General features: G+C 36.9%; 1 protein-coding gene and 2 pseudogenes across 2 annotated transcripts; all 3 read right to left on the bottom strand.

The window, feature by feature from the left end:
* Nucleotides 1-2612: 2612 nt before the first annotated feature.
* Nucleotides 2613-4943, bottom strand: LOC143583175 (G-type lectin S-receptor-like serine/threonine-protein kinase At4g27290). Its single transcript, XM_077065552.1, has 3 exons — nt 3667-4943; nt 3302-3594; nt 2613-3232 (listed from the first exon to the last, which is right to left on the bottom strand). Exons 1-3 carry the CDS (start codon nt 4250-4252, stop codon nt 2879-2881), a joined length of 1233 nt encoding a protein of 410 aa, XP_076921667.1. The 5' UTR covers nt 4253-4943; the 3' UTR covers nt 2613-2878.
* A 13050-nt stretch (nt 4944-17993) lies between these two features.
* Nucleotides 17994-20317, bottom strand: LOC143583176 (G-type lectin S-receptor-like serine/threonine-protein kinase At4g27290; annotated as a pseudogene). Its single transcript, XR_013144113.1, has 6 exons — nt 19544-20317; nt 19263-19478; nt 18982-19192; nt 18640-18877; nt 18376-18526; nt 17994-18281 (listed from the first exon to the last, which is right to left on the bottom strand). The product of XR_013144113.1 is annotated as a G-type lectin S-receptor-like serine/threonine-protein kinase At4g27290 (transcript).
* Nucleotides 20318-20472: 155 nt separating this feature from the next.
* Nucleotides 20473-22309, bottom strand: LOC143583172 (G-type lectin S-receptor-like serine/threonine-protein kinase At4g27290 pseudogene; annotated as a pseudogene).
* Between the last annotated feature and the right edge of the window lie 3826 nt (nt 22310-26135).

Here is a 26135-nt window from a genome sequence, read left to right as displayed (position 1 = left end):
AAACATTTAACCGAAAAACGAACTGAACCAGATTATCCAAAACATTATCCGGATTACGAGAATCCAAATATGTGGCAAATATTGGAGAGGTGGGTCCCACCCCACCCCCCACACTACTCCGATCGGAATGAGGGGGTTAACCCCATACCATTCTTTCTTTTTTCACAAACACAAATCCAACAATCCTTCAAACCTCTCAACCTTTGAACTAAAACCCGAGATTCTAGCAAGAAAAACCGAGGTAAAATCGTGTTATTTACGTGTTCATATTCGTTTCTTGAGTTGGTTTGCAAGAAAATGAGGTTTCAATGATGAAAACCGATTCTTGCATGATCAAGTGATGTATACGGGTTATACAAAGGATCTTGGTTCAAGAAAGGAGTTAAACGAATCAAAAACGAATTTTTACGGTTAAATCTTTGTTTTCGGAATCATAACCGAAACCATGAAAGAAATGGCTTGATGGTGAGTGTAACTTGCTTGGTATTGTGGTATGTTGTTTGTAGGTTCTGTATTTAGGGGTAAATAAGGCGGAAAGACGAGTTTGTAGCTTGTAGTGGCGGAAAACGAAAGGTATATTCGGTTATGTTCTGTTTTGGGAAATTTGGACAGATTGTTGATGCTTTAGAGTTAGGTCTTCAAATTTTACAGAGGTGTTAAACACATGAAAATATGAGTTCTGTGAAATTTTGGTAATTTTTGGATGAAGGATGAATATTTGGTGAATTTAATGCTCGGTTTTGGCCAAAAATGGTGAAAAATAGTTAAATATTATGAAAAATTCTGGAAAATTGCAGATACGCTTTTTATATCATGTATAAGTCACACACAAAATTTGAGGTCAGTTGGAGAAGTCTAAGTAGGCTTTTCGGTTAAACGAATTCTAGGGATTCTAGCTCGGTTTTAATAAAAAGGGCATGTAAAAGAAGATTTTGGTTCTGGAAAAATTACAGGGGACTATGTGGATGTCAGGGGACATCCAGGAAAAATTTGGGATTTTTCTAAGATCGTTTGGTATTTACGACATATTTAGTGTTTAAATGGTGTTTAAAAATAGATAAATAAATTTTAAATATAGAAATTAATTCTGGAAATATTTTTATAAAATTCCCCACTGTCAAGAAGTGATTTGTACAAAATTTTAAGATCCGAGATTAAACGGATAATTATTTGTGCAAAAGCAAACTTTTAAAGCTTAAAACGAGTGAACCGGTAAAGTTCGCTTAAGCGAGCTGACTGGTGTATAAAAACCCTAAAAAAGGACTATTTTCATATAAATGAGATAAACAAGTAAAAATGAATCATCCGAAAATAATTCGGATGATTTGAGTAATTTTTGTCCGATTTAACAGTTTCCGGTACGCTAAAGACGGAAACGGGTCCCGCGGCCAATCGGGACGTCTAAACCGAGCTATAATTTCACATCTTTAATTACATTATCAGTCAACCACTATTTTCGGGTCGTGTGTAACCAAACTTATTTTTGAAACATAAAAACGGATAACCGTGCTAGGCACGCAAAACGAGAAAAACGACTAATAGTAGTTGTGACCATGGAACTCTAAACGACATCACAATCTGAGTCCGGAGAAGGGTTTCTGGGTTAACCTTGCCCCAGAACGGGTACAGTGCTGGGTTAACAGTGTCCCCAGATGTACCGGTTAACTTGGTTAAAGTTATATTAATAATGAGTGTATAGTAACGATCGTAGGATCATATTACAGATTGGACGTGTTAACTGATAATGATTGTTGTTACCTGCTTGCATGTGCTAAGGTGAGTTTCACGAGCCCCTTTTTCTGAATTGTTCTCAAATACTTTCCCGGGGCGGAAGCATGTTACTAATAAAATGTTTAAATACATACTGAACGCATGGATTTGCGTGTATTTATAAATATTTGATTGTACGGGAATCGTACGGAATGGGTACAGGACTGGGTTAACAGTGTCCCCAGATGTCTTTGGAAGTGTTTCCGGGTTAACATTGTCCCCGGAGTGAGTACAGTACTGGGTTAACAGTGTCCCCAGGGGTCCCTAGAAGTGTTTCCGGGTTAACATTGTCCCTACAGGACTGGGTTAACAGTGTCCCAGATGTCTTTGGAAGTGTTTCCGGGTTAACATTGTCCCCGGAGTGAGTACAGTACTGGGTTAACAGTGTCCCCAGGGGTCCCTAGAAGTGTTTCCGGGTTAACATTGTCCCCGGAGTGAGTACAGTACTGGGTTAACAGTGTCCCCAGATAATATTATATTATGATATGGATTTATCATGGTTTACTAAAATTGTGAAACTCACCAACTATTCGTAGTTGACCCGTTTTCTCACATGCTTTTCAGGTACAATTAAGATGAAGTGACTGCTTACGTGCTAAGTGCTTGATGTGTGTAAGATTTGTGTGCAGGATGTTAGGATACATTATAACAAATAGAATTGTGTACCGTATTGTATGATACGTGTATCACCTAGACGGTAATGAAATACAAGATGATGTAATTTGAAGTATATTAATGCATTCAGTTTTCTTTATAAACAATGTGGTTGATATCAGAGGTGTCTGTCGCATCCCGTTTACGTTTCCGCTGCGGTTGCGGGGTGTTACACATACTCTGGAGAAATATATCCGCTGCAGCAAAGTAAATTGAATAAATTTGGAAAATTAATGAAAAAAACTGTTCTAATGAATTATGGTTTTAGATTCTTACTATGTCCCAACCACTTTTTTTGTCATAGCAGCAGTACCGGATCCTAAAAACTTTCTAGCAAGACCAAAGTCAGAGATTTTAGGGTTCATGCTGTCGTCCAGCAAAATATTAGCTGCCTTGAGATCTCTGTGGATAATTTGGAGACGGGAATCTTGATGTAAATATAGGATACCTCGAGCTATCCCATGTATGATATTAAGACGCTTAGGCCAGTCAAGCGTTTGACTTCTGGTTTCATCTGCGGAAGATAACCACATAATAATTTAGTGTCTGTTGTGGAATTTAAAAGTATGGGTGCATTGAGATAGAAGTGAGTCAAACCAAATAAAAGTGTGTCCAAGCTTTTGTTAGCCATGTATTCATAAATCAAAATCATTTCAGTTCCATGCACACAATATCCAAGAAGCTTCACAAGATTCCGGTGCTGAAGCTTTGCAATACAAATGACCTCATTCTTGAATTCATCAAGCGCTTGTTTGGATGTTTTTGATAGCCTCTTTATAGCAACTTCTTGACCATTTTCCAACACACCCTAAGATATCAAGGTAATTGTTTTAAAACTAATAATACCTGAATGCTTTACGTACTCAAAATAAGTTACCTTGTAAACAGGACCAAAGCCACCTTCTCCTATTTTATTATTGATGCTGAAATTATCTGTAGCCTTTGCTATTTTATTTAAGCTAAAAAACGGCAGCTCATCCAGATCTTCAATCTGAACATCGGTATTCTTTTTATGAAGGGCATAACACTTGCCTCTAATTTTCTTCCGATACTTTCTATTTTTTCTAATACAAGCATATGCAACCGCAAACAGAAGCACCAAAGCTGATGACGTTGATATGGCCAAGATAATCACCCTTTTCCTTTTATATTGGGAGACCATGTTAATTTCTGTTAATGAGTCATATATGTATCAGTTTTACAAAAAGTAAAATGCATTATTAGGTACTTGTACTAGCATACCTGATATTTCAATAGCCGCCAGCCTAACATGAAGATCTTGCCCATTTTGTGAGTATACTCTTACGTCAATCAAATCTCCAAACCATAGTAAGCATCCAACTCCACCTGCAGTCTTGTTTGGATTTGCATAGGCGGTGCATGAGCAATTATCCTTGCAAGCCACCTCACATTCGTGGAGACTCAAGGTGGCATTAAACACAGCATTCTGTGTGTCTGGCAATTTCATGCTTGAAAATGTTTGAAATCCCTCTTTAGTCCCACAATCCAAGGCTCTCCTCCGTATACATCCACTAGTCCAATTCCCAGGATTTAGTTTTGGGCTTTCTAACTCAAACCCTTTCAAACAATCACAAGTAGGAGAAGAGGCTGTATCACAGCTTCCATATGGTCCGCATATTCCATAGTTATCACAATAACCTGCTGGCATGGTGTGATCTTGTATCCATTTGTGGTTGTGGTTATTTAGCTGCCAGACCTCAACCTTACCACTAGGATTCAAAGTAGACTTTAACGAAGTTGTAGTAAGATTTGAAGTATACCAGAAATACATCTCTTTATGATGGACAACCATATCTACTATGTACATATGATTAGGGTTATGCTTATAGTTTGGCAGTCCAGCAAATTGTATTCCATCATACAGTCCGATCCTTGTTTTAATAACAGAATTTTTCTTAATATATACTTGAGGGTATTTGCCCTCCTACATCGAGAACGAGGCTGTATACACACCTGGGGAAGGATCATCTGCATTCCTCCATGATGTCAAGCACAACTCTCTTCCTGTTTTGAAATTCTTACCCAATTTCATTCCTGATATCAACGTATCTCCAGGGTAATCAAAACTCTGCCAAATGACACTATTCGCAACCTTAATTACCAAATTACCCGTATCCAAAAGTTGTGATACCGGATTGACATTTGTGAAGGAACCAAAGGTGGTGGATGACCAAATGGTCTTGCCAGCACCATTAAAAATAGACAGGATCCCTTCGTTGTCCAACTTGACCATGCCCATTGTATTTGTAAGGGGAGTTTCCCGGTTCGCCACCCATACAACCCCACGAGGAGATGTGTTCTTAAACCATACCCCCAGGTATCGGTGCTTCGAACCACCTGGGCTAAAGAAACCGAGCTCAAACTTTTCATTCCCCGAAACGATGGCCTCACCATCTATGATATTTTTATACACAGATATGGTGTCTAACGAAGTGCAAACTCTTAACATTAGAACGATGGCGGTCATATGAGGGAGTAACGCTACTATTTTTTTATTCATATCGATTCAGTGAGGAGTTGCGTAGAATTCAAAGCCGATTTCTCTACTATTGATTAAGAAAGAAAGCTGAACATGATTCACATTTTATATCATCTCGTCATTTTCAAAAAAGACTTGTCGAATATTATTATCTAAAACTATTGTATCTCCACCTTTAAATTACTATTTTTCTTTTTTAATTAGTTATAACTTTTACCCCAACTAACTGAATTAACTCATTAAGTGCCACTCAAAAGTGATTAATTTACATCTTAAGAAAAACATTAAAACCTCTTGTCAAACAAGTTTAAGGTAATTTGTTATGTGCCTGGTTTAAGGGGGTTTGTAGTGGACGGGGAAACATTTACCATTGACTTCTTGATCAATTGATTTCTACTGTTGGACAGGACAAGAACCCGAGAGGAAGAGTGAGATAGTGGATGGATCGATCAGTTAATTATATTCCTGAAACTCAATCAACAAGCTGAAATGCATGGCCAAGGAAGAAAAGGGGTCCAGCAGTAGAGACTTTTTATTTTGGCTTTTTAGTGGTTATTATTATTTTTTTTAAGAATATGGGTATAATGATAATTCTAATCTTTATCCACTCCTGATATCAAAAGTAGGGGTGTAAATGAGTTGAGCTATGGTCGAGCGTGACTATACTCGATTTCGGCTTGTTTCGAGTTAAAAAAGGCTCAAGCTCAGCTCATTTTGATTTCCTTTATTTGAAACTCTAACTTGACTTGTACTTTTTTCAATATCGACTTAGGGTTGAGCTCAACTAATTTATTATTTTGTTAACTAATTTGTTATTATTTCCTTCCTTATTTTTAATTTTTATATATATAATATCACACTCCAACCTACGTCGAAATATGCCGGGCGCGAACTATTGGTTCACAACTCACAAGTCACTATCATACAAATTAATATGACAATATCTAAATTACTTTATTAAATTTTCAATCAAATACACTTCGTCTCAACTTGTTACAAATTATTTTAAAAATAAATAAAAAAACAATCAAACTAGTTATCTTTTTTATTTATAAGCTAAAGCCATTATATATGATTTTCAACATTCACTTCAAACCATACGATAACATGCAATACGCATACAAAATAGAATATATTTATCAACACAAGGTTGAAGAAGTAATCACCAGTTTTCGACACTAAATATATAATATAAGATAAAAAAAATGCAACCCGATATTGTGAGTATCAACAATTAAACAAATGCAAGTAATTGGTGCCAGTTGACCATTTCCTAACGAATCGGGCTTTGGCTACTATAACGATATCAATGAGTATGCTAGAATCAATGATGGACCTCTCCGAGTGCTAAAATTAAACAAATAAGCAAGTAACAAGTAATCATTTAATCGATCAACACACAATATTCACAGTTTGCTAGTTGTGTACAGTATGTAATATGTAAAGTATGAATAGGTATGCATAAGTCCCCAAAAGGTTTTATAAAGCAGTAAAATAGGGGAGTGATTACTGACCTTAATGATTGGTGAGCTAAAACAAATAAATTAAGAATAATAAACTATAGCTTGAACTTTAACGTGTTGACTGATCCGACACATGAACTGACCTGGAAACTTTGAGACAGTAAACTACATTTAAAAACAAGAATATTACAATTGAAACCAGATGAAGCGGACATGTAAAACTCTAGTTATAAGTTTTTAAGAATTAAAAACGAGCTGGTACTGTTCAAAATCTGAACTTCGAGTCGGGAGTCGGGGTCACTAATCAAGATTGAAGAATCGAGAGGAAGAGTGAGATAGAGACTGATTAGAGAAGCAAGGCCAAGGAAGAAAAGAGGACCAGTAGAAGGTAGTGTTACTTTTTATGAGTAAAATGACAAAATCGTCTCTAAGGTTTGACCACTTTTGCGACACTCGTTCAAATACTTTACTTTTTGCTACCTTCGCAACCAAACTCTTAAGTTTAGTCTTAGTTATTGAAAATGTTGTCTAAATAGTTAACTTCGTTAATATTTATCGTTAAGATAAAACTGTCCATTTAATTTATTTATTAATATTATGTATATTAACTATCAGAAAGCTAAAGTTAAATAAATACAATTAACTTAAATCACCACCAGCCAAAGCAACTTCTGTATGTCCCTAAACCGTACAAATGAACGGATTTTGTTCTTGATAAACAATCGAGATGATTGCGGTATGAACAAACGACCGAACAAATAATATAATTAAAAATAATATTGAACGACTCTGTAAACGGTAATAAAAGACTCATAACATTAAACGAAGCGATCTACCCAATGTGAGCTACCCTTGGGTGTTTGTTTACACACATGCATATGACAAATAAAGTCCTATTAATAGCAAAACACAAATCTTTTGAAAGCCTTTTCCCGTTGAAGCTAAACGTGTGCACCGAAGTTTTCGTCTCGGATCCAGAATTCTCGCCAACTTTAAATATTTGTTTACCATAATATATTTAACGGGTTTCGTTCTTTTGATATCGTAAGTCACATTTTTGACCTTACAACTTCCATCCCTGATTCCGTATTGGAAAAATTCCAATCCACACTGGAAAAATCAAAGCACACACACTCGTCAACTAGAGGTTTTTGATCAGGTTTTTTCAGAGAAATAAAATGGAGATGGTTGTGGCGACGATGGTGGTTGTGGAGGTTTTTGATCGTGTTTTATAAAAGAGAGACAATGGAGATGGTTGTGGTGATGATGGTGGTTCAGATGATCAGATCCAAATAAATTTGCAGGTCTTTCATCTTGTTTTTCTGGCGGGAGGAAAGAACGGTGGCAGCGGTTTCTGTTCGAAAAAAAAAACAATGAGAAGAGTGGTGGTGGTGTCGGTTTCCGGTATAAGATGTCGTGGAGGCTTATTCCGATGAAAAACGAATAAAGATGAGCGGTTGGCGGCAGTTTCTAATGGGAGAAGTGGTGGCGGCGTTTATCGATGGAAGAAGTGGTGGCGTGCCGATGGTATGGTGAAATGTTGTGGTAGTGGCTTGGTAGTGATGATAAATTGGTAAAGTGAAAATTAGGATTTGAATTTGAAGAAGATGAATATGGCAAAAGACTAAAATACCCCTTTATATCTCAATCAAAAAGACTATTTTACCCTTGAGTTGACAATAGACATTAACAGGGCTAACAATTTAGATAAAATTGACAATATCTATAAAACCTCAAAGGTCCAACTATAAAAAAATTATCTTTTTGGCGTTTTAGTAATTATTATTTGTTATTAATGAAACTGGCCTTTTGGCTCAATGGCATGGGGCAGTGTTGCAAAAATCTCGACTAGGCATCGTTTAATCTTTAGTCCCATTTCACTTGTTAATTTTGGGCTAAATGTTTAGTCTTACTTGTGAAAAATTGAAATTGATAAATGTTGGACTTAGTCATAGGATTGCACGAAAAGTGGCTAAGTGAAAATTACATGTTTCGTTAAGTCGTGACGGGGAATATCATATAACTATTCTAAGTATATATAATTGGTCAAAAGTCACCAACGGACCGTCGGTCAATATTTTGGTCAAAGGTCAATATGGCGTGCTGATGGTGTGGTGAAATGTTGTGGCAGTGGCTTGGTAGTGATGATAAATTGGAAAAGTGAAAATTAGGATTTGAATTTGAAGAAGATGAATATGGTAAAAGACTAAAATACCCCTTTATATCTCAATCAAAAAGACTATTTTACCCTTGAGTTGACAATAGACATTATCGGTGTTAACAATTTGGATAAAATTGACAATATCTATAAAACCTCAAAGGTCCAACTATAAAAAAAGTTATCTTTTTGCCTTTTTAGTAATTATTATTTATTATTAATGAAACTGGCCTTTTGGCTCAATGGCATGGGGCAGTGTTGCAAAAATCTCGACTAGGTATCGTTTAATCTTTAGTCCCATTTCACTTATTAATTTTGGGCTAAATGTTTAGTCTTACTTGCGGAAAATTGAAATTGATAAACGTTGGACTTAGTCATAGGATTGCACGAAAAGTGGCTAAGTGCAAATTATATGTTCGTTAAGTCGTGACTGGGAATATCATATAACTATTCTAAGTCTATATAATTGGTCAAAAGTCACCAACGGGCCGTCGGTCAATATTTTGGTCAACGGTCAACATTTTAGTCAACAGTCAACAAAACCTAAATTTTAGTCTTCGGTCATCGAGACTTGGACTTTTTAGTCAACATTGAACGACTTGGACCTTTTTGGTCAACAGTCAACGAAAAGTAAAACTTTAGTCAGAGTCAACAAAAAGTCAAACTTCTAATAAACAATGGGATTGTTTAGATACTTAGGGTTCTAGGGATCGCTTAGCAAATACTTATAGTTCTTGTATGATTTAGGCACTAGAACAACTTTGACTTAAGCATTTGACTTTCATTTGAACCGCATTCGAGGTGAGTTTCAACTTACTCCTTTTGGGAGAGAAAGCATGCATACAAACTTTTTGGATATTGTAGACTTTGTTAATACCTCATGTGTACATAGTGAACTTAAACTGAAGTCCCCCATACACATTGGACCGTTAACAATTGTGCATTGGCTGGGTAATGAAAGGTAGTACTACTAAGTTGACGAACCCCCTCAGGGCTCTCGGGAGAGGGAGTCGCCGGGTGTCTTCATTTACTAGAAATGCTTTATGCACTAAGTCTTGTATTAGACTCCGTGGGTGGCAATAAACTAACTAGTCAGCCTCAGTCCCAGTGGAACTTACACTAACGTAACATGATTACTAGCCTAATTAACTAGTAGTATTACTAATGCATACATCATCCATACTTTATTATTTACAATGTTTACATACTTAATGGTTTGTTTGACAAACTTGTTTTAAACTCAAACCTGTGAACTCACCAACCGTTGTGTTGACCTGTTTTAGCATGTCTTTATCGGGTCGCTAATATCAAGTGCACAGATAAGAGTTGCATTCATGGTCACTCATAAACACTGCATCATAACTTGAAACTTCTTAATTAATAATTATGGCATGCACGTGTTTTGCGCCTTAGACTATTTGCTTTTGTTTAGGGATTTATGTTTCCCGCTATGTTACACTTCCGCATTTTAAAACAATAGACATTAACCCCGAAATGGTTTTCACAAATATGGAACAATAAAGTTTATTTAAAATATTTAGACATTGTTTGGTGTAACTATTGACTGAGATCCTGGTTTGTCACGCGCCTCACGGTAAAACCCCACATGTGGAAATTGAGGGTGTGACATCCTTCTTGAGAAATTCCGGCTCAATAGCTTGGAAAGCTGAGAAGGGAAGGTTATGGCAACGAGCAACAGCTTCAAGGTAAGGGAATGTCTTCATCTCCATGGCTCTTACAGAAGCTGCAAAATCAGTAGCGGCATGGGGCCGATAGCTTGAAAGTACCTCAAGGGGACGACCAGCCTAGCCTGCCTCAAAATCAATAGAAAAGCTATGATGACGGCCGTGAGAAATGTCCCTTGTATAAACTTCACCAAGGGCCAAAATAAACTCACCATTATGCAAGAGGTAGGAAACAACGTGAGGAATACCATGCTCAAAAATCAAACGTATTTCAGAAAAAAAGATCATTAACATGGGCTTGGAGGTCAGTATTAGCAACGGAAGAAGTAAGCTTCTCATCAACCAGCTTCTGCTTCTCAGCCTCTAGCTTCTCGCGTTAAGCAACTAGCTTCTTTTTCTCATCAACCAGTAAATTTCTCTCTCGACTAACCTTCTAACGTTGTTCATATAGATCCTTGGCATAAGCTTCAACCTTACTTCGCTCATCTTCAGCAGAAGCTTTGGCAACAGCAAGCTCATGAACCAAGCTTTGCTCATGAGCAGTCAAGGTTACACCCTTCTATTTAGCCTCAACCAAGGCACTCTTCAACTTCAAATTATCTTCTTTAAACATCTTAATCTCAACAGGCGCATAACACCACCGGTCCATACCCTCAGGAACTAGGGCTAACAAATAAGCTAAGAACTGTAATATCTTGCTCCTGAGCTTACTATCGCTCAAACTCTCAACAATTACCTTCTTAGCGGGAGGAATACAGTGAAGTAGGAGATCCCGAAAAATGGGCATCTTCTTCAATGTATCACTATCACGAACACTCCAAGAAGGGACAAAGATAGCAGTTGACTCAGGGTTAGGAATACCTTTTCCTTTAGCCTTCTCAGTCATACCAGCCTTGCAGGCTTAACAGTCTCTTTAGTACCTTCCACCTTCTTACCAGCATGCTCATTGGCCTTCTCCACCTTGTTCTTAGCAGCTACAGGGATAGGCTTCTTAGCAGCAGCCTGCGGAACCTTCTTAGAAGCAGAAGGCTTTGAAGACACCTTCGATGGTGAAGGAGATGAGCTTTTTTAATGTTTCTCCACACCAGCAGAAGCAAAGCCAGTAATAGAAGCCACAAGGGCAACATCATCATCCAGTTCAATAGGATTGGAAGTGTTGGAGCTAGGAGCCGATGTCTCTTTGAAACTCTTGCTACTCCTAGCAGGAGTATAAGCATCATTCTTAACAATCGCCTTGGGAGGAAGGCCAGAATAGGTGGAGATGGAACTACGATCACAAGATTGACAGAAATCCTTGGTGTTCTCAACAACGTTGGGATGACCTGGAATAACATCCACAACAACAAAGGTAGCAAAAGAAAATCCGCCAAGAGAAAGAAACTCCTTAGCACTGATCTCTACAAAAAGGGAAGGTGAAGGTTAGAAATGAATGACAAAAGAAGCATAAAAAACAAATAAGGAACATACCTTTGTCATCAAAAAATATCTTGGGCTCGGTATGAGAATTGGACCACTTGGTGCTCAGACCCAAATTTACCAAAAACTCATCTAGAAAGGTACGAAGCTTACAGCTCTCAGACCGAAGGCTCTTTAGAAGGGTAGCGTCAAGCTCCTCAACCTTCGGCTCAGGTGTGTTCAAAGTCAGGTCACGCTTTCTCCAAACCAAAGAGAAAGACAAAATGGTATCGGACACAAAAAATAACCTATCGTTCCAAGGAGACGTGAGTCTAACAGTACTGGAGATTTAACAAGCCTCACACCGAGTCTTCTCCACAGTAAACCAATTCCCATTCTTCTCTAATTGAAAAAATAGCCGGTACATAGGCAAAGAAGGTTCATAACCCAACGAGTGGCAAACAATCTCAAAATGTAGGATCTTGGCTACACCAACGGAAGCCAACTGTCGAAGGAAAACGCCATGATACTCCAACACACTTACAAGGCAACCTTGATTTGGACGCCCCAAAACGGGAGTAGAAGGACTCGGAAGTTCAGGCTTCAAATCATCCCCAATGTCGTAATCTACACAGAACCGATGAAGTTCCACTTGTGTGAGAACTGAGTAGCCATATCGTCCTTGGAACCCATAATCGGCGATGAAATTTGATTTAAAGGAATTGGAGGAAATGTCGTTGGAAATTTGGAAAAATTATTATTGAGATGAAGATGAAGTATGCCAGTTACATGCCTTATAAAAGGTAAAATTTTAAATTTCAAATCCCAAAAAAGTAAGGACAGGTGGAAGGCCAAGATGGAATTAGGTTACAGCTGTAACCATCAGCTTTATGATGGCTTCCTGACACAGAAGTCTAATCAATCAGGTGCAGCAGGAAGCAGCCGTCAAACCAACAAAAATAATAATGACCTACAAGACATTATGAAGCTTCCAACTTCCATCATAATGCTTCACAAACGAGATGCTCAGGATACTTAGCTTCCAGACTGACGAAATAATAAGGATGTTTAGCTTCCAGCTTTTGTACCACAAGTCAAAGAAACATTTTCCAACGTTTGGGCTCCCCCATAATGATGCCCAACACAACCAAATAGGTAATGCTTTGGTCTATGAAGAGGCATGCCGCTAAGCTCAAATGCTTTGAACACCTAGGGTGGAAGAATAATGGAAAAAGAGTTGAGTCACAAGCTTTCATCATTGAAAATCAGAATACTTCTGACTGTGGGCTGATAACGTGGGTACCCTAATCCACCTACAAGCTTAATAATAGAAAAGCAGGTTACAAGCAGGGAAGCTTATGAACTAAAGAGGAGGAAGCTTAAGCTTCCGGATAATGAAGCTTGACACTTACTGAGAAAGTCTCCTAAGTTGACTAAGTAGCCTACGCTAAATAGTTACTTTTGAAAAAGTAATTATTGTTCAAAAGCCGGCACCTGCCATAAAGTAAAAGTAGCTACAAGACCAAATAAAAGCAGGCTACAGGTTAAACAGAAATGACGCCAACCCAGTCTGCACCAGCTGAAAGGATAGTTGTCATTTTCTACTTATCAAGCTTCAGCTTCCCCGGAGAAGCTTCCTGACTGCCTATAAATAGAACATTTCACCAAAGTATTATCACATTTTAACTCATCCTATTCTCTCTAAACATTCTGTACATGCTCCTACTATATCTGTTGTATTATATCACTAATTCTCATGCCGGATGTTGATCGTAGGAGGCTCCCTCCTACGGTGAGACTAACGGTTGTGTTTTCTTTGATTCTTAACAGGTAGGAAACTTCGATAGGATTATACCCTTAAACCGCCATACATTCTTTGTGTGCTATACCCGTTGTAGCAACAATCGACATGCGAGTGTACTCCCTAAATGGATAAGATCTTTACTTTAGACAGACGTCCTTGAACTATCAGGTAAAAACAATACATGAACCACATTAGGCATTTGTGATCGGTTTTGGATTTGATTTGTTAATCATGTATACAACCATTAGCTCAACAATTACTCTCATATAATAGGTGACTGATTTTTTATGTGATGAAATATAAGAGCATAAATAGGGAGATAACTTAATTATTTGGATTTTCAAAAAAATAAAATAAATAAATAAATTAGTTAATTAATCAAAAACTAAAAGAGTTACAACTATTCAATGTATTCATATATACTTGTTAAACTAAATCCAATGTTGGTTAATTGTGTTGAGCCTAGTGGGGTCTGTCATATTGTATGAAACTATAAACGTGTCTTCTCTCTTATGGTTTCTTAAGAAACTTGTCTTTATTATCTTTGTCCACTACTACCATGTAATATGTGTTCTCTTTCGGCTACTGGTCATGTTGGTTCCGGGTGAATGATTTGACAACTAATGGTCTCAACAAAGTACACTTACTTGTGTGGAATAAAAGAAAAAGGTTATCATTAAATATTACATATATATGAACTGTGTATGTTGTATTCAGATTCCTTATTTTTGCTTCTAATTTTTCCCTAAAGTTTACACAATATTGTGACTAATTAACCTATCACATAACAATAAACACAATACCTAACATCTTTTAACTTTTTCAAAAATTAATAAATTATAAGTAGCCCTAAAATAAGCAATCTCAACACAACGCTTTCCAGTTGAGTCTCTCAACGAATATTTAGATGAATGTTTTTATAGAAGGGAGTTGTAATCCACATCTTGTATCCCATTGAGCATCTATATTTATATAAAGTTGAATCTAATTGTTTGGTTGGTGCAGGCAATAATTTTGATTAGTAGATTTCTATGGATTTTTTGATTTTGACATTTAGATACTCTGAGTATTTTTTGTTGCAACATGCTTTAAAAGTAAGTTGTATGATCCTTTTCAGACTTGTCATTTCTTAGAACAAATGGACAAGTGTGATGCCAACCTTGAATAATAAAAGGGAAGATTCCCGCAATGAACCATTTAAATAAAGAGAGAATACAATTGACCCACTTATATTCAATATTCTTAAAATGAACCAAGAAATTTGGACTATGTGACGAGATTCAAAAAGATTTGAATCTCATTTGCTCCGTCCAAATTTAAAATGAATCCCGTCTTTCGCGTTTAAATTTTAGATAATTTCGTCTTTCAGTCCCAATTTTGAGAAAACAATTTTGTCATCTTCTCTAACACTTTTTCCTCTTTCCTACAACCTCTCTATATTTTTTTTTCTTTCTCATCTTCTTCATCACTGGCAAGAAAAAAAACCATCATTAGAAACGGTCAAGTTTCAAGATTTCTCATCGGTATTGATCGATGATTATTGCTATGATTTCTGTAACAGTGATGAAGATGATGAAATCTTTCTCCTCGGACCGTTGAAAGCTAGAACTTGCCGAAGACGATGAATAAGAAGAAGAATATGAGGAGGAAGAAAAAAAAATGAAATGAGAGGTTAAGGAGAGAGAAAAAAAATGTTAGCAAAGAGGACAACAAAATTTTCTCAAAATTTGGTCTAAAAAGACGAAATTACTTAAACTTTGAACTGAAAAACAGGATTTACTTTAAATTTGGACGGAGCAAACAAGATTCAAATCTTTTTGAATCCCGTCGCCCGGTCCAAATTTCTTAGTCCATTTTGTGAACATTGAAAATTAGTTGATAATTTTTATTCTCTCTCTTCAAATGATCTATTATGATTTATTTAGAGAATTTCCTGTAATAAAAAGTTATCATACCATCAATATTAAAATTTCAAAAGATTTTAGAAAGCCCGTACAAAAAAACCTAACATGACCGAATCCCCTTTTCTTCCATGGTCTTCTTTTTCTCTGTTTCAAACCATAAAATAGTCAAAAGCTTTCATTTTGTAATCAAGTCTTTTTTAAAATTGACCAGAATATAAAGAGTCAATCACGTTTAGCTTTCTTAATCAATAATATAGAAAATTTGAAATCAATTTTAGATTGAATCAAACAAGTATATATAGTCAATTAAATTGACCAGGTCCAGAACATTTAAAGTCAATTAAATTGAAACAAACAAGTATATGAGGGTGTTTGGGATTCCTTATTTTACCTCCTTATCACTTTTCATTAAGTTAATAAGTTACAACATTGTAACTTATGAAACTTTTCCTCTCACAATATAAGTAATCCCAAATACCTTATTACTCCTCAAAAAGTTTATAAGTTATAAGTTGGTGAAAATAAGCAATCCCAAACACCCCCTATATAGTAATGTTATTCCCTCATTTTACTATAATAGAACAATAACTTGTGAGGTAGATAAGAATATTAGTGAATTGATATGAACAAAAAGTTAACGTTACTCTCTCATCTTAGCACCATCTTTCTAATGTTAAGTATTTGTACTTCATTAGACACCATATCTGTCAATAAAAGTATCATAGATGGTGAGACCATCATTTCGGGGAATGAGAAGTTTGAGCTTGGTTTCTTTAGCCCAGGCAGTTCGAAGCACCGATGCCTGGGGATTTGGTTTAAGAACACATCTCCTCTTGGGGTTGTATGGGTGGTGAACCGGGAAACTCCCCTTACAAACACCTTGGGCATGGTCAAGTTGGATAACCATGGAATCCTGTCTATTTTTAATGGTTCTGGCATGGTCATTTGGTCATCCGACTCCTTTGTATCAGTCACAAATGTCAGTCTCATAGCACAACTTTTGGATAGTGGCAATTTGATAATTAAGGATGCGGGTATTGTCATTTGGCAAAGTTTTGATTACCCAGGAGATTCCTTCATATCTGGAATTGGCTGGAAGGTTCTTGTGCTTCTCTTCGATGAACTTTGCGATTGCGAACTGACTCGAACCGGTTCTTTCCTTCAATGTCACAATTGCTTCCTTAATCATCTGCACATTCATTCAATCAGTTAACAAAATTAGACTTTAACGAAGTTGTGGTAAGATTTGAAGTATACCAGAAATACATCTCTTTATGATGGACAACCATATCTACTATGTACATATGGTTAGGGTTATGCTTATAGTTTGGCAGGCCAGCAAATTCTATACCATCATACGGTCCGGTCCGTGTTTTAATAACAGAATTTTTCTTAATATATACTTGAGGGTATTTGCCCTCCTCCATTAAGAATGAGACTGTGGAAGGATCATCTGCACTCCTCCATGATGTTAGGTACAACTCTCTTCCGGTTATGAGGTTCTTCCCCAATTTCATTCCAGATATGAAGGAATCTCCAGGGTAATCAAAACTTTGCCAAATGACACTACTCGAGTCTTTAATTTCCAAATTGCCGCTATCCAAAAGTTGTGCTATGGGTCTGACTTTTGTAACGGATACAAAGTGGCTGGATGACCAGATGACCATGCCAGAACCATTTAAAATAGACAGGATCCCATGGTTGTCCAACTTGGCCATGCCCATGGTGTTAGTAAGGGGAGTTTCCCGGTTCGCCACCCATACAACAACACGAGGAGATGTGTTCTTAAACCATATCCCCAGGTATCTGTGCTTTGAACTTCCCGGGCTAAAGAAACCAAGCTCAAACTTCAAATTCCCTGAAACGATGGTCTCACCATCTATGATATTTTTATGGACAGATATGATGTCTAATGAAGTGCAATTACTTAACATTAGAAAGATAGTGGTAAGATGAGGGAGTAGCGTTATTCTTTTTTGTTTCATATCGATTTATCGATATCTTTTATCTACCTCAATCATTATGGTTCTATTATATATAGTAAAATGAGGGAGTAACATTACTATTGTTTGATTCAATTTAATTGAAATATAAATGTTCTGGTAATTTCCAGGAAGGATTTGTTGCATAGAATTCAAAACTGATTTATATATTATTGATTAAGAAAGCTAAACTTGATAGACTTTTCAAATGTTCTGGTCATTTCTGAAAAAGACTTTTAATATCTTTTTTTTTAATATTATGGGTTCGATGACATATAACATTTTATCTGTTCCAGATACGAAAAGAGTAATGGATAGTATGAACCGTTAACTACAGATCCACGAATTTCAGCTTTTATTTTAGTTTTTTGAATCTTCATGCGCACCTTCTTTGAAACATACCTCCAGCATCATCCTCGGCAGATTAACAGCTTGATCTGAAAACAACACAACTCGGGCTCATCCAGATGTACACCCCCCTAAACTTTAAAATATTTAGATTTTTGACTCTTATACTGCCCTGGTCCAAATAAGTCATTTCTTACATATGCCACCAACCCTCATTCATATACCAATAGAAACCTAATGCAGAGCAAAGAAAGGCCATTTGCTAAGTATTTTCTTCAACAAAGGGATATAAGAAAACCAGAAAATAAATTTTACATAAAGATGTTGTTGCTATCGAGCATATAGTTGTGTTATCATCTCTTCATCAACGGATGACAGAGACTGCACTTCCCTCTCGCTCTCTCCAGTGAAGAAAGCAGGTTGTTTAGGTTCAGGCAACACGCTTTCACTGACAAGCATTAGAACCACCGACAACATAGTTGGCCTATCATTTGCATTTTGTTGCACACATAGTAGCCCAACATATATTGACCTTAGCACTTCAGAGACATTGCACGAGTGTTTTATATCTGAATCCATGAGTTCACTTGTCCTGCCGTCTTTATAGAGTCTCCATGCCTGGATCAGACCAAGTATGGTAAGTATAGTATACCTAAAAGTGTTATCTACATAAAAACACTAGTTAATTTCGGTCTCTGGCAGTATAACATACATGTCCAAGAAGGTTGTCATTATGATCTTTGTGAGTGAAGCCTCTGTTTTTCTTACCGTTCACTATTTCCAACACCAAAACACCAAAGCTAAATACATCTGACTTTACAGAGAATCTCCCGTGAACCGCATACTCTGGTGAAATGTATCCACTGCCGCAAAGTAAACGGAATAAATTGAAATTAACTATCTGTTTTTTTCTCTCTTTATGTTTGGGAAAATTAATGGAAAAATGTTCTAATAAACCATGGTTTTAGATTCTTACTATGTCCCAACCACTTTTTTGGTGATAGCAGCAGTACCGGATCCTACAAACTTTCTAGCAAGACCAAAGTCAGATATTTTTGGGTTCATGTCATTGTCCAGCAAAATATTACCTGCCTTGAGATCTCTGTGGATAATTTGAAGACGGGAATCTTGATGTAAATATAGAATACCTCGATCTATCCCATGTATGATATTAAGACGTTTAGGCCATTCAAGCTTTAAACTTCTGGTTTCATCTGTGGGAAGATAACCACATAATAATTTAATGTTTGTTGAGGAATTTAACAGCATTGCTACCTCCAATAAATGACATTTGCATTCAGATAGAAGTGAGTCAAACCGAATAGAATTGTGTCCAAGCTTTTATTAGCCATGTATTCATAAATCAAAATCATTTCATTTCCATGTAAGCAGTATCCAAGAAGCTTCACAAGATTCCGGTGCTGAAGTTTTGCAATACATATGACCTCATTCTTGAATTCATCATGCCCTTGTGTGGATGTTTTTGATAGCCTCTTTATAGCTACTTCTTGACCATCTTCCAACACACCCTAAAATAGCAAGGTAATCTTTTCTAAAACTGATAATACTTAAATGGTTTAGAGACTGAAAATAAGTTACCTTGTATACAGGACCAAAGCCACCTTCTCCTATCTTATTATTGATGCTGAAATTATCTGTAGCCTTTGCTATTTTATGTAGGGTAAAAAACGGCAGCTCATCCAGATCTTCCTTTAATGCGAGACTTCCTATTTTTCTTTATGCAAACATATGCGACCGAAAACAAAAGCACGAAAGATGATGAACTTGATATGACCAAGATAAGCACCCTTTTCCCTTTATATTGGGAGGCCATGTTAACTTCTGTACTTAATGAATCATGTGTCAATTTTTTCACTAACAGTAAATTGCATTATATTGTACTTGTACTAGCATACCTGATAATTCGATAGCCGCCAGCCTAACATGAAGATCTTGCCCATTTTGTGAGTACACTCGTACGTCAATCAAATCTCCAAACCATAGCAAGCATCCAACTCCACCGGCGGTCGTGTTTGGAATTGCATAGGTGGTGCACGAGAGCAATTATCCTTGCATGCTACCTCACATTCCTGGATACTCAAGCAGAAATAATACACGGCATTCTGTGTGTCGGGCAATTTCATGCTTGAAAACTTTAGAAATCCCTCTTCAGGCCCACAATCCAAGGCTCTGCTGCGTGTACATCCACTAGTCCGATTATCAGAATTTAGTTGTGCGATTTTTAATTCAAATCCTTTCAAGCACTTACAAGTAGGAAAAGTGGCTGTATTACAGCTTCCATAAGGGCCGCATAAACCATAGTTGTCACAATAATCTGCTGGTATCGTATGATCTTGCATCCATTCGTGGTTCTGGTTATTTAGCCGTGAGATCTCAAGCTTGCCACTAGGATTCACAGTAGACTTGAATGAAATTTCTGTGAGATTAGATGTATACAGGAAATACTTCTCCTTTTGATGGGCAGCCATATCTAATATGGACATATGACTAGAGGTATGTGTATACTTTGGCATGCCTGCAAACTCTCTACCATCATACGGCCCGATTCTTGTTTCAATAACAGAACTTCTCTTTATGTAAAATTGTGGATATATGCCCTCCTCCATCGAGAACGAGACTGTATACGCATCTGTGGAAGGTAACCACATACTAATTTAGTGTCTGTTGTGGAATTTAAAAGTATTGGTGCATTGAGATAGAAGTGAGTCAAACCAAATAAAAGTGTGTCCAAGCTTTTGTTAGCCATGTATTCGTAAATCAAAATCATTTCATCTCCATGCACACAATATCAAAGAAGCTTCACAAGATTCCGGTGCTGAAGCTTTGCAATACAAATGACCTCATTCTTGAATTCATCAAGCCCTTGTTTGGATGTTTCTGATAGCCTCTTTATAGCAACTTCTTGGCCATTTTCCAACATACCCTGAGATATCAAGGTAATTGTTTTAAAACTAATACTACATGAATTCTTTACGGATTGAAAATAAGTTACCTTGTAAACAGGACCAAAGCCACCTTCTCCTATTTTATTATTTATGCTGAAATTATCTGTAGCCTTTGCTATTTTATTTAAGCTAAAAAACGGCAGCTCCTCCAGATCTTCAATTTGAACATCGGTATTCTTTTTATGAAGAGCATACCGCTTACCTCTAATTTTCTTCCGAGACTTTCTATTTTTTCTTATACAAGCATACGCAACCGTAAACAGAAGCACCAAAGCTGATGAAGTTGATATGGCCATGATAAGCATCCTTTTCCTTTTATATTGGGAGACCATGTTAATTTCTGTTAATGAGCCATGTATCAGACTTACTAAAAGTGAGATGCATTATTTGGTACTTTACTTCTACTAGCATACCTGATAATTCGATAGCCGCCAGCCTAACATGAAAATCTTGCCCATTTTGTGAGTACACTCGTACGTCAATCAAATCTCCAAACCATAGCAAGCATCCGATTCCACCCGCAGTCGTATTTGGATTTGCATAGGCGGTGCACGAGCAATTATCCTTGCAAGCTACCTCACATTCCTGGATACTCAAGCTGAAATAATACACGGCATTCTGTGTATCTGGCAATTTCATGCTTGAAAACTTTAGAAATCCCTCTTCAGGCCCACAATCCAAGGCTATGCTGCGTGTACATCCACTAGTCCGATTATCAGAATTTAGTTGTGCGATTTTTAATTCAAATCCTTTCAAGCACTTACAAGCAGGAAAAGTGGTTGTACTACAGCTTCCATATGGGCCAGAGAGTCCATAGTTGTCACAATAATCTAATGGTGTGGTGTGATCTTGCATCCAATCGTGGTTCTGGTTATTTAGCCGTGAGACCTCAAGCTTGCCACTAGGATTCACAGTAGACTTGAATGAAATTGTGGTGAGATTAGAAGTATACCAGAAATACTTCACCTTCTGACGGACAACCATATCTAACAGTACTTTTGTGTTGAGATTGGAAGTATACTTTGGCAAGCCTGCAAACTCTACACCATCATACGGCCCGATCCTTGTTTCAATTATAGAACCTTTCTTTATGTAAAATTGTGGATATCTGCCCTCCTCCATTGAGCACGAGAGGGTATACTCGCCTGTGGAAGGATCATCTGCACTCCTCCATGATGTCAAGTACAACTCTCTTCCTGTTACGAAATTTTTCCCCAATTTCATGTCTGATATCAAGGTATCTCCAGGGTAATCAAAACTCTGCCAAATGACACTATTAGCAACCTTAATTACCAAATTACCCGTATCCAAAAGTTGTGCTACGGGATTGACCTTTGTGAAGGAAACAAAGGAGGTGGATGACCAAATGGTCTTACCAGCACCATTAAAAATAGACAGGATCCCTTGGTTGTCCAGATTGACCACGCCCAAGGTGTTCGTAAGTGGAGTTTCACGGTTTGCCACCCATATCACCCCACGAGGGGATGTGTTTTTGAACCATATCCCCAGGTATTGATGCTTCGAACTGCCTGGGCTAAAGAAACCGAGCTCAAATTTCGCATTCCCTGAAACAATGGCCTCACCATCTATGATATTTTTTTGCACAGATATGGTGTCTAATGAATTACAAATTCTGAACAATAAAACGATTGAGGTAATATGAGGGAGTAACTTTACCATCGGTTGATTCATATCAATTCACTGATATTCTTATCTAACTCACAAATTAATTCTCTATAATATAACAGTAATATGAGGTAGTAACTTACTATTGTTTATTCAACTTAATTGACTTTAAATGTTCTGGTAATTTCCAGGAAGGATTTGTTGCATAAAATTCAACAATGATTTCTCTATTATTGATTAAGAAAGCTAAACTTGATTGAATTTTAAATGTTCACGTCAATTCCATGAAAGACTTCTTGCATCTTATTATCTGAAACTATTGTACTGTCCCCATCTTTGATTGATTGATTTGAGATAGTTGTTACATGATGGCCGCCAATTTAAGTTGGAATACTTGTTACTATTGATGAATTGCGAATATTTCCTCCTCTCTTGGTCTCTTGGTCTTCTTCTTTCTCGTGTAATCGATCTTATGCTTGATTATCAAATTATTGTTAGTGACAATAGTAGAATGTCACGGAAATACTTTCCGTTAAGGTCAAATGAAGGTGAGAGATTTGGATTATGGAGGTGATATTTAATAGCAAAGTTGACTCATCTTATGAATTTTCTGTAATTAATGACATAATCTATCTGTCATTACAGCACGCAATGAGATGAACCGATAGGTTGCAATAACTTTGTATTGATTGAAAGAGAATACATGGGAGCTCATTATAAAGAGCTAAATATTACAATCTGGACCCTCTAGAATTATAAACATAAATTACTTAGTCTAACATTCCCCCGCAAGTTCAGGCCTGTGGAAGGATCATCTGCACTCCTCCATGATGTCAAGTACAACTCTCTTCCTGTTACGAAATTTTTCCCCAATTTCATGTCTGATATCAAGGTATCTCCAGGGTAATCAAAACTCTGCCAAATGACACTATTAGGAACCTTAATTACCAAATTACCCGTATCCAAAAGTTGTGCTACGGAATTGACCTTTGTGAAGGAAACAAAGGAGGTGGATGACCAAATGGTCTTACCAGCACCATTAAAAATAGACAGGATCCCTTGGTTGTCCAGATTGACCACGCCCAAGGTGTTCGTAAGTGGAGTTTCACGGTTTGCCACCCACGAGGGGATGTGTTTTTGAACCATATCCCCAGGTATCGATGCTTCGAACTGCCTGGGCTAAAGAAACCGAGCTCAAATTTCGCATTCCCCGAAACAATGGCCTCGCCATCTATGATATTTTTTTGCACAGATATGGTGTCTAATGAATTACAAATTCTGAACAATAAAACGATTGAGGTAATATGAGGGAGTAACTTTACCATCGGTTGATTCATATCAATTCACTGATTTTCTTATCTAACTCACAAATTAATTCTCTATAATATAACAGTAATATGAGGTAGTAACTTACTATTTTTTATTCAACTTAATTGACTTTAAATGTTCTGGTAATTTCCAGGAAGGATTTGTTGCATAAAATTCAACAATGATTTCTCTATTATTGATTAAGAAAGCTAAACTTGATTGAATTTTAAATGTTCACGTCAATTCCATGAAAGACTTCTTGCATCTTATTATCTGAAACTATTGTACTGTCCCCATCTTTGATTGATTGATTTGAGATAGTTGTTACATGATGGCCGCCAATTTAAGTTGGAATACTTGTTACTATTGATGAATTGCGAATATTTCCTCCTCTCTTGGTCTTCTTCTTTCTCGTGTAATCGATCTTATGCTTGATTATCAAATTATTGTTCGTGACAATAGTAGAATGTCACGGAAATACTTTCCGTTAAGGTCAAATGAAGGTGAGAGATTTGGATTATGGAGGTGATATTTAATAGCAAAGTTGACTCATCTTATGAATTTTCTGTAATTAATGACATAATCTATCTGTCATTACAGCACGCAATGAGATGAACCGATAGGTTGCAATAACTTTGTATTGATTGAAAGAGAATACATGGGAGCTCATTATAAAGAGCTAAATATTACAATCTGGACCCTCTAGAATTATAAACATAAATTACTTAGTCTAACATTCCCCCGCAAGTTCAGGCCTGTGGAAGGATCATCTGCACTCCTCCATGATGTCAAGTACAACTCTCTTCCTGTTACGAAATTTTCCCCAATTTCATGTCTGATATCAAGGTATCTCCAGGGTAATCAAAACTCTGCCAAATGACACTATTAGGAACCTTAATTACCAAATTACCCGTATCCAAAAGTTGTGCTACGGAATTGACCTTTGTGAAGGAAACAAAGGAGGTGGATGACCAAATGGTCTTACCAGCACCATTAAAAATAGACAGGATCCCTTGGTTGTCCAGATTGACCACGCCCAAGGTGTTCGTAAGTGGAGTTTCACGGTTTGCCACCCACGAGGGGATGTGTTTTTGAACCATATCCCCAGGTATCGATGCTTCGAACTGCCTGGGCTAAAGAAACCGAGCTCAAATTTCGCATTCCCCGAAACAATGGCCTCGCCATCTATGATATTTTTTTGCACAGATATGGTGTCTAATGAATTACAAATTCTGAACAATAAAACGATTGAGGTAATATGAGGGAGTAACTTTACCATCGGTAATTGATTCATATCAATTCACTGATATTCTTATCTAACTCTCAAATTAATTCCTCTATAATATAATAGTAATAATGTTAGGAACAAAGCGGCGCGCGGAAGCGAAACAACACACACATGCACAACGATAAACACGCATAAACGAAAATATAAACAACACAATAATTTAACGTGGTTCGGTCCCCTCTACGTCCACGGGCTGCAACTAGGTTTTCTTATTTGCTCAGAACCAAGATTACAATTACATGATAGGATATATGTATATAATAAATAAGATTAGGGTTAAACATAATTTGGAACCAAAACCGGGCCACCTAATAAAACCGGCCCAAAGGCCTTCATAACCCAACAAATATGAGGTAGTAACTTACTATTGTTTATTCAACTTACTTGACTTTAAATGTTCTGGTAATTTCCAGGAAGGACTTGTTGCATAGAATTCAACAATGATTTCTCTATTAAGAAAGCTAAACTTGATTGAATTTTAAATGTTCACGTCAATTCCATGAAAGACTTCTTCCCTCTTATCCTCAGTTTTACATAACGATCCATAACTTGTCTTAAAACAACATATTGTCTCTCAAAATAATCAAAACATTAAACATAAACTAATAGACGCCTCGAGTCCTCCGATGCCGGCCTCTTATTCAATGCCACGTGTTTCCCTCAAGCGAGCTGCCTCATCCTACACACCTGTGTGCATACTAAAATTCAGCTATGTTGAGTGAGTTCTAGTTAATTAAGTAACATACAATACATCCATACGCTCTCTTATATATGTACCCGAAGGTACGTATACATACATAGTTCTTTACCTTTCATCGTACGTTCATACTATCATAATTTCCTTCTTTCCTTTTATACATACACATATAACATATACTTCGTCCTAAAACATTCGCAGATATTATTAGGGTCTGTTCCCTACATTCGCGGATATTATTAGGGTCCGTTCCCTACATTCGCGGATATTATTAGGGTCCGTTCCCTACATTCGCGGATATTATTAGGGTCCGTTCCCTACATTCGCGGATATTGTTGGAACCCCGGAATCAATCCTTAAACAATAACAGATCTCGGATCTGTGTGTATTCGATTAATCCTCAACTCGGATCTAGCTCATAATTACGTTTGATTATGTGTTATATGTGTATATATTATCAGTATCAGTATATTAGTAGTTGTATTGGTGAATAATATTAAGATGAAGATTAAGAGCGATTTTGGACAGAACTTCGTTAATTACTCTTCAAATTTTTTTAACTCGTGAACAGTGTTCACGTATAAATA

The sequence above is a fragment of the Bidens hawaiensis genome, unplaced genomic scaffold (assembly GCF_021521415.1).
Source record: "Bidens hawaiensis isolate Kalapana, Puna unplaced genomic scaffold, B.hawaiensis_p1.1 tig00032160_1, whole genome shotgun sequence".
NCBI lineage: Eukaryota > Viridiplantae > Streptophyta > Magnoliopsida > Asterales > Asteraceae > Bidens > Bidens hawaiensis.
This window is presented reverse-complemented; position numbering and strand designations above follow the sequence as displayed.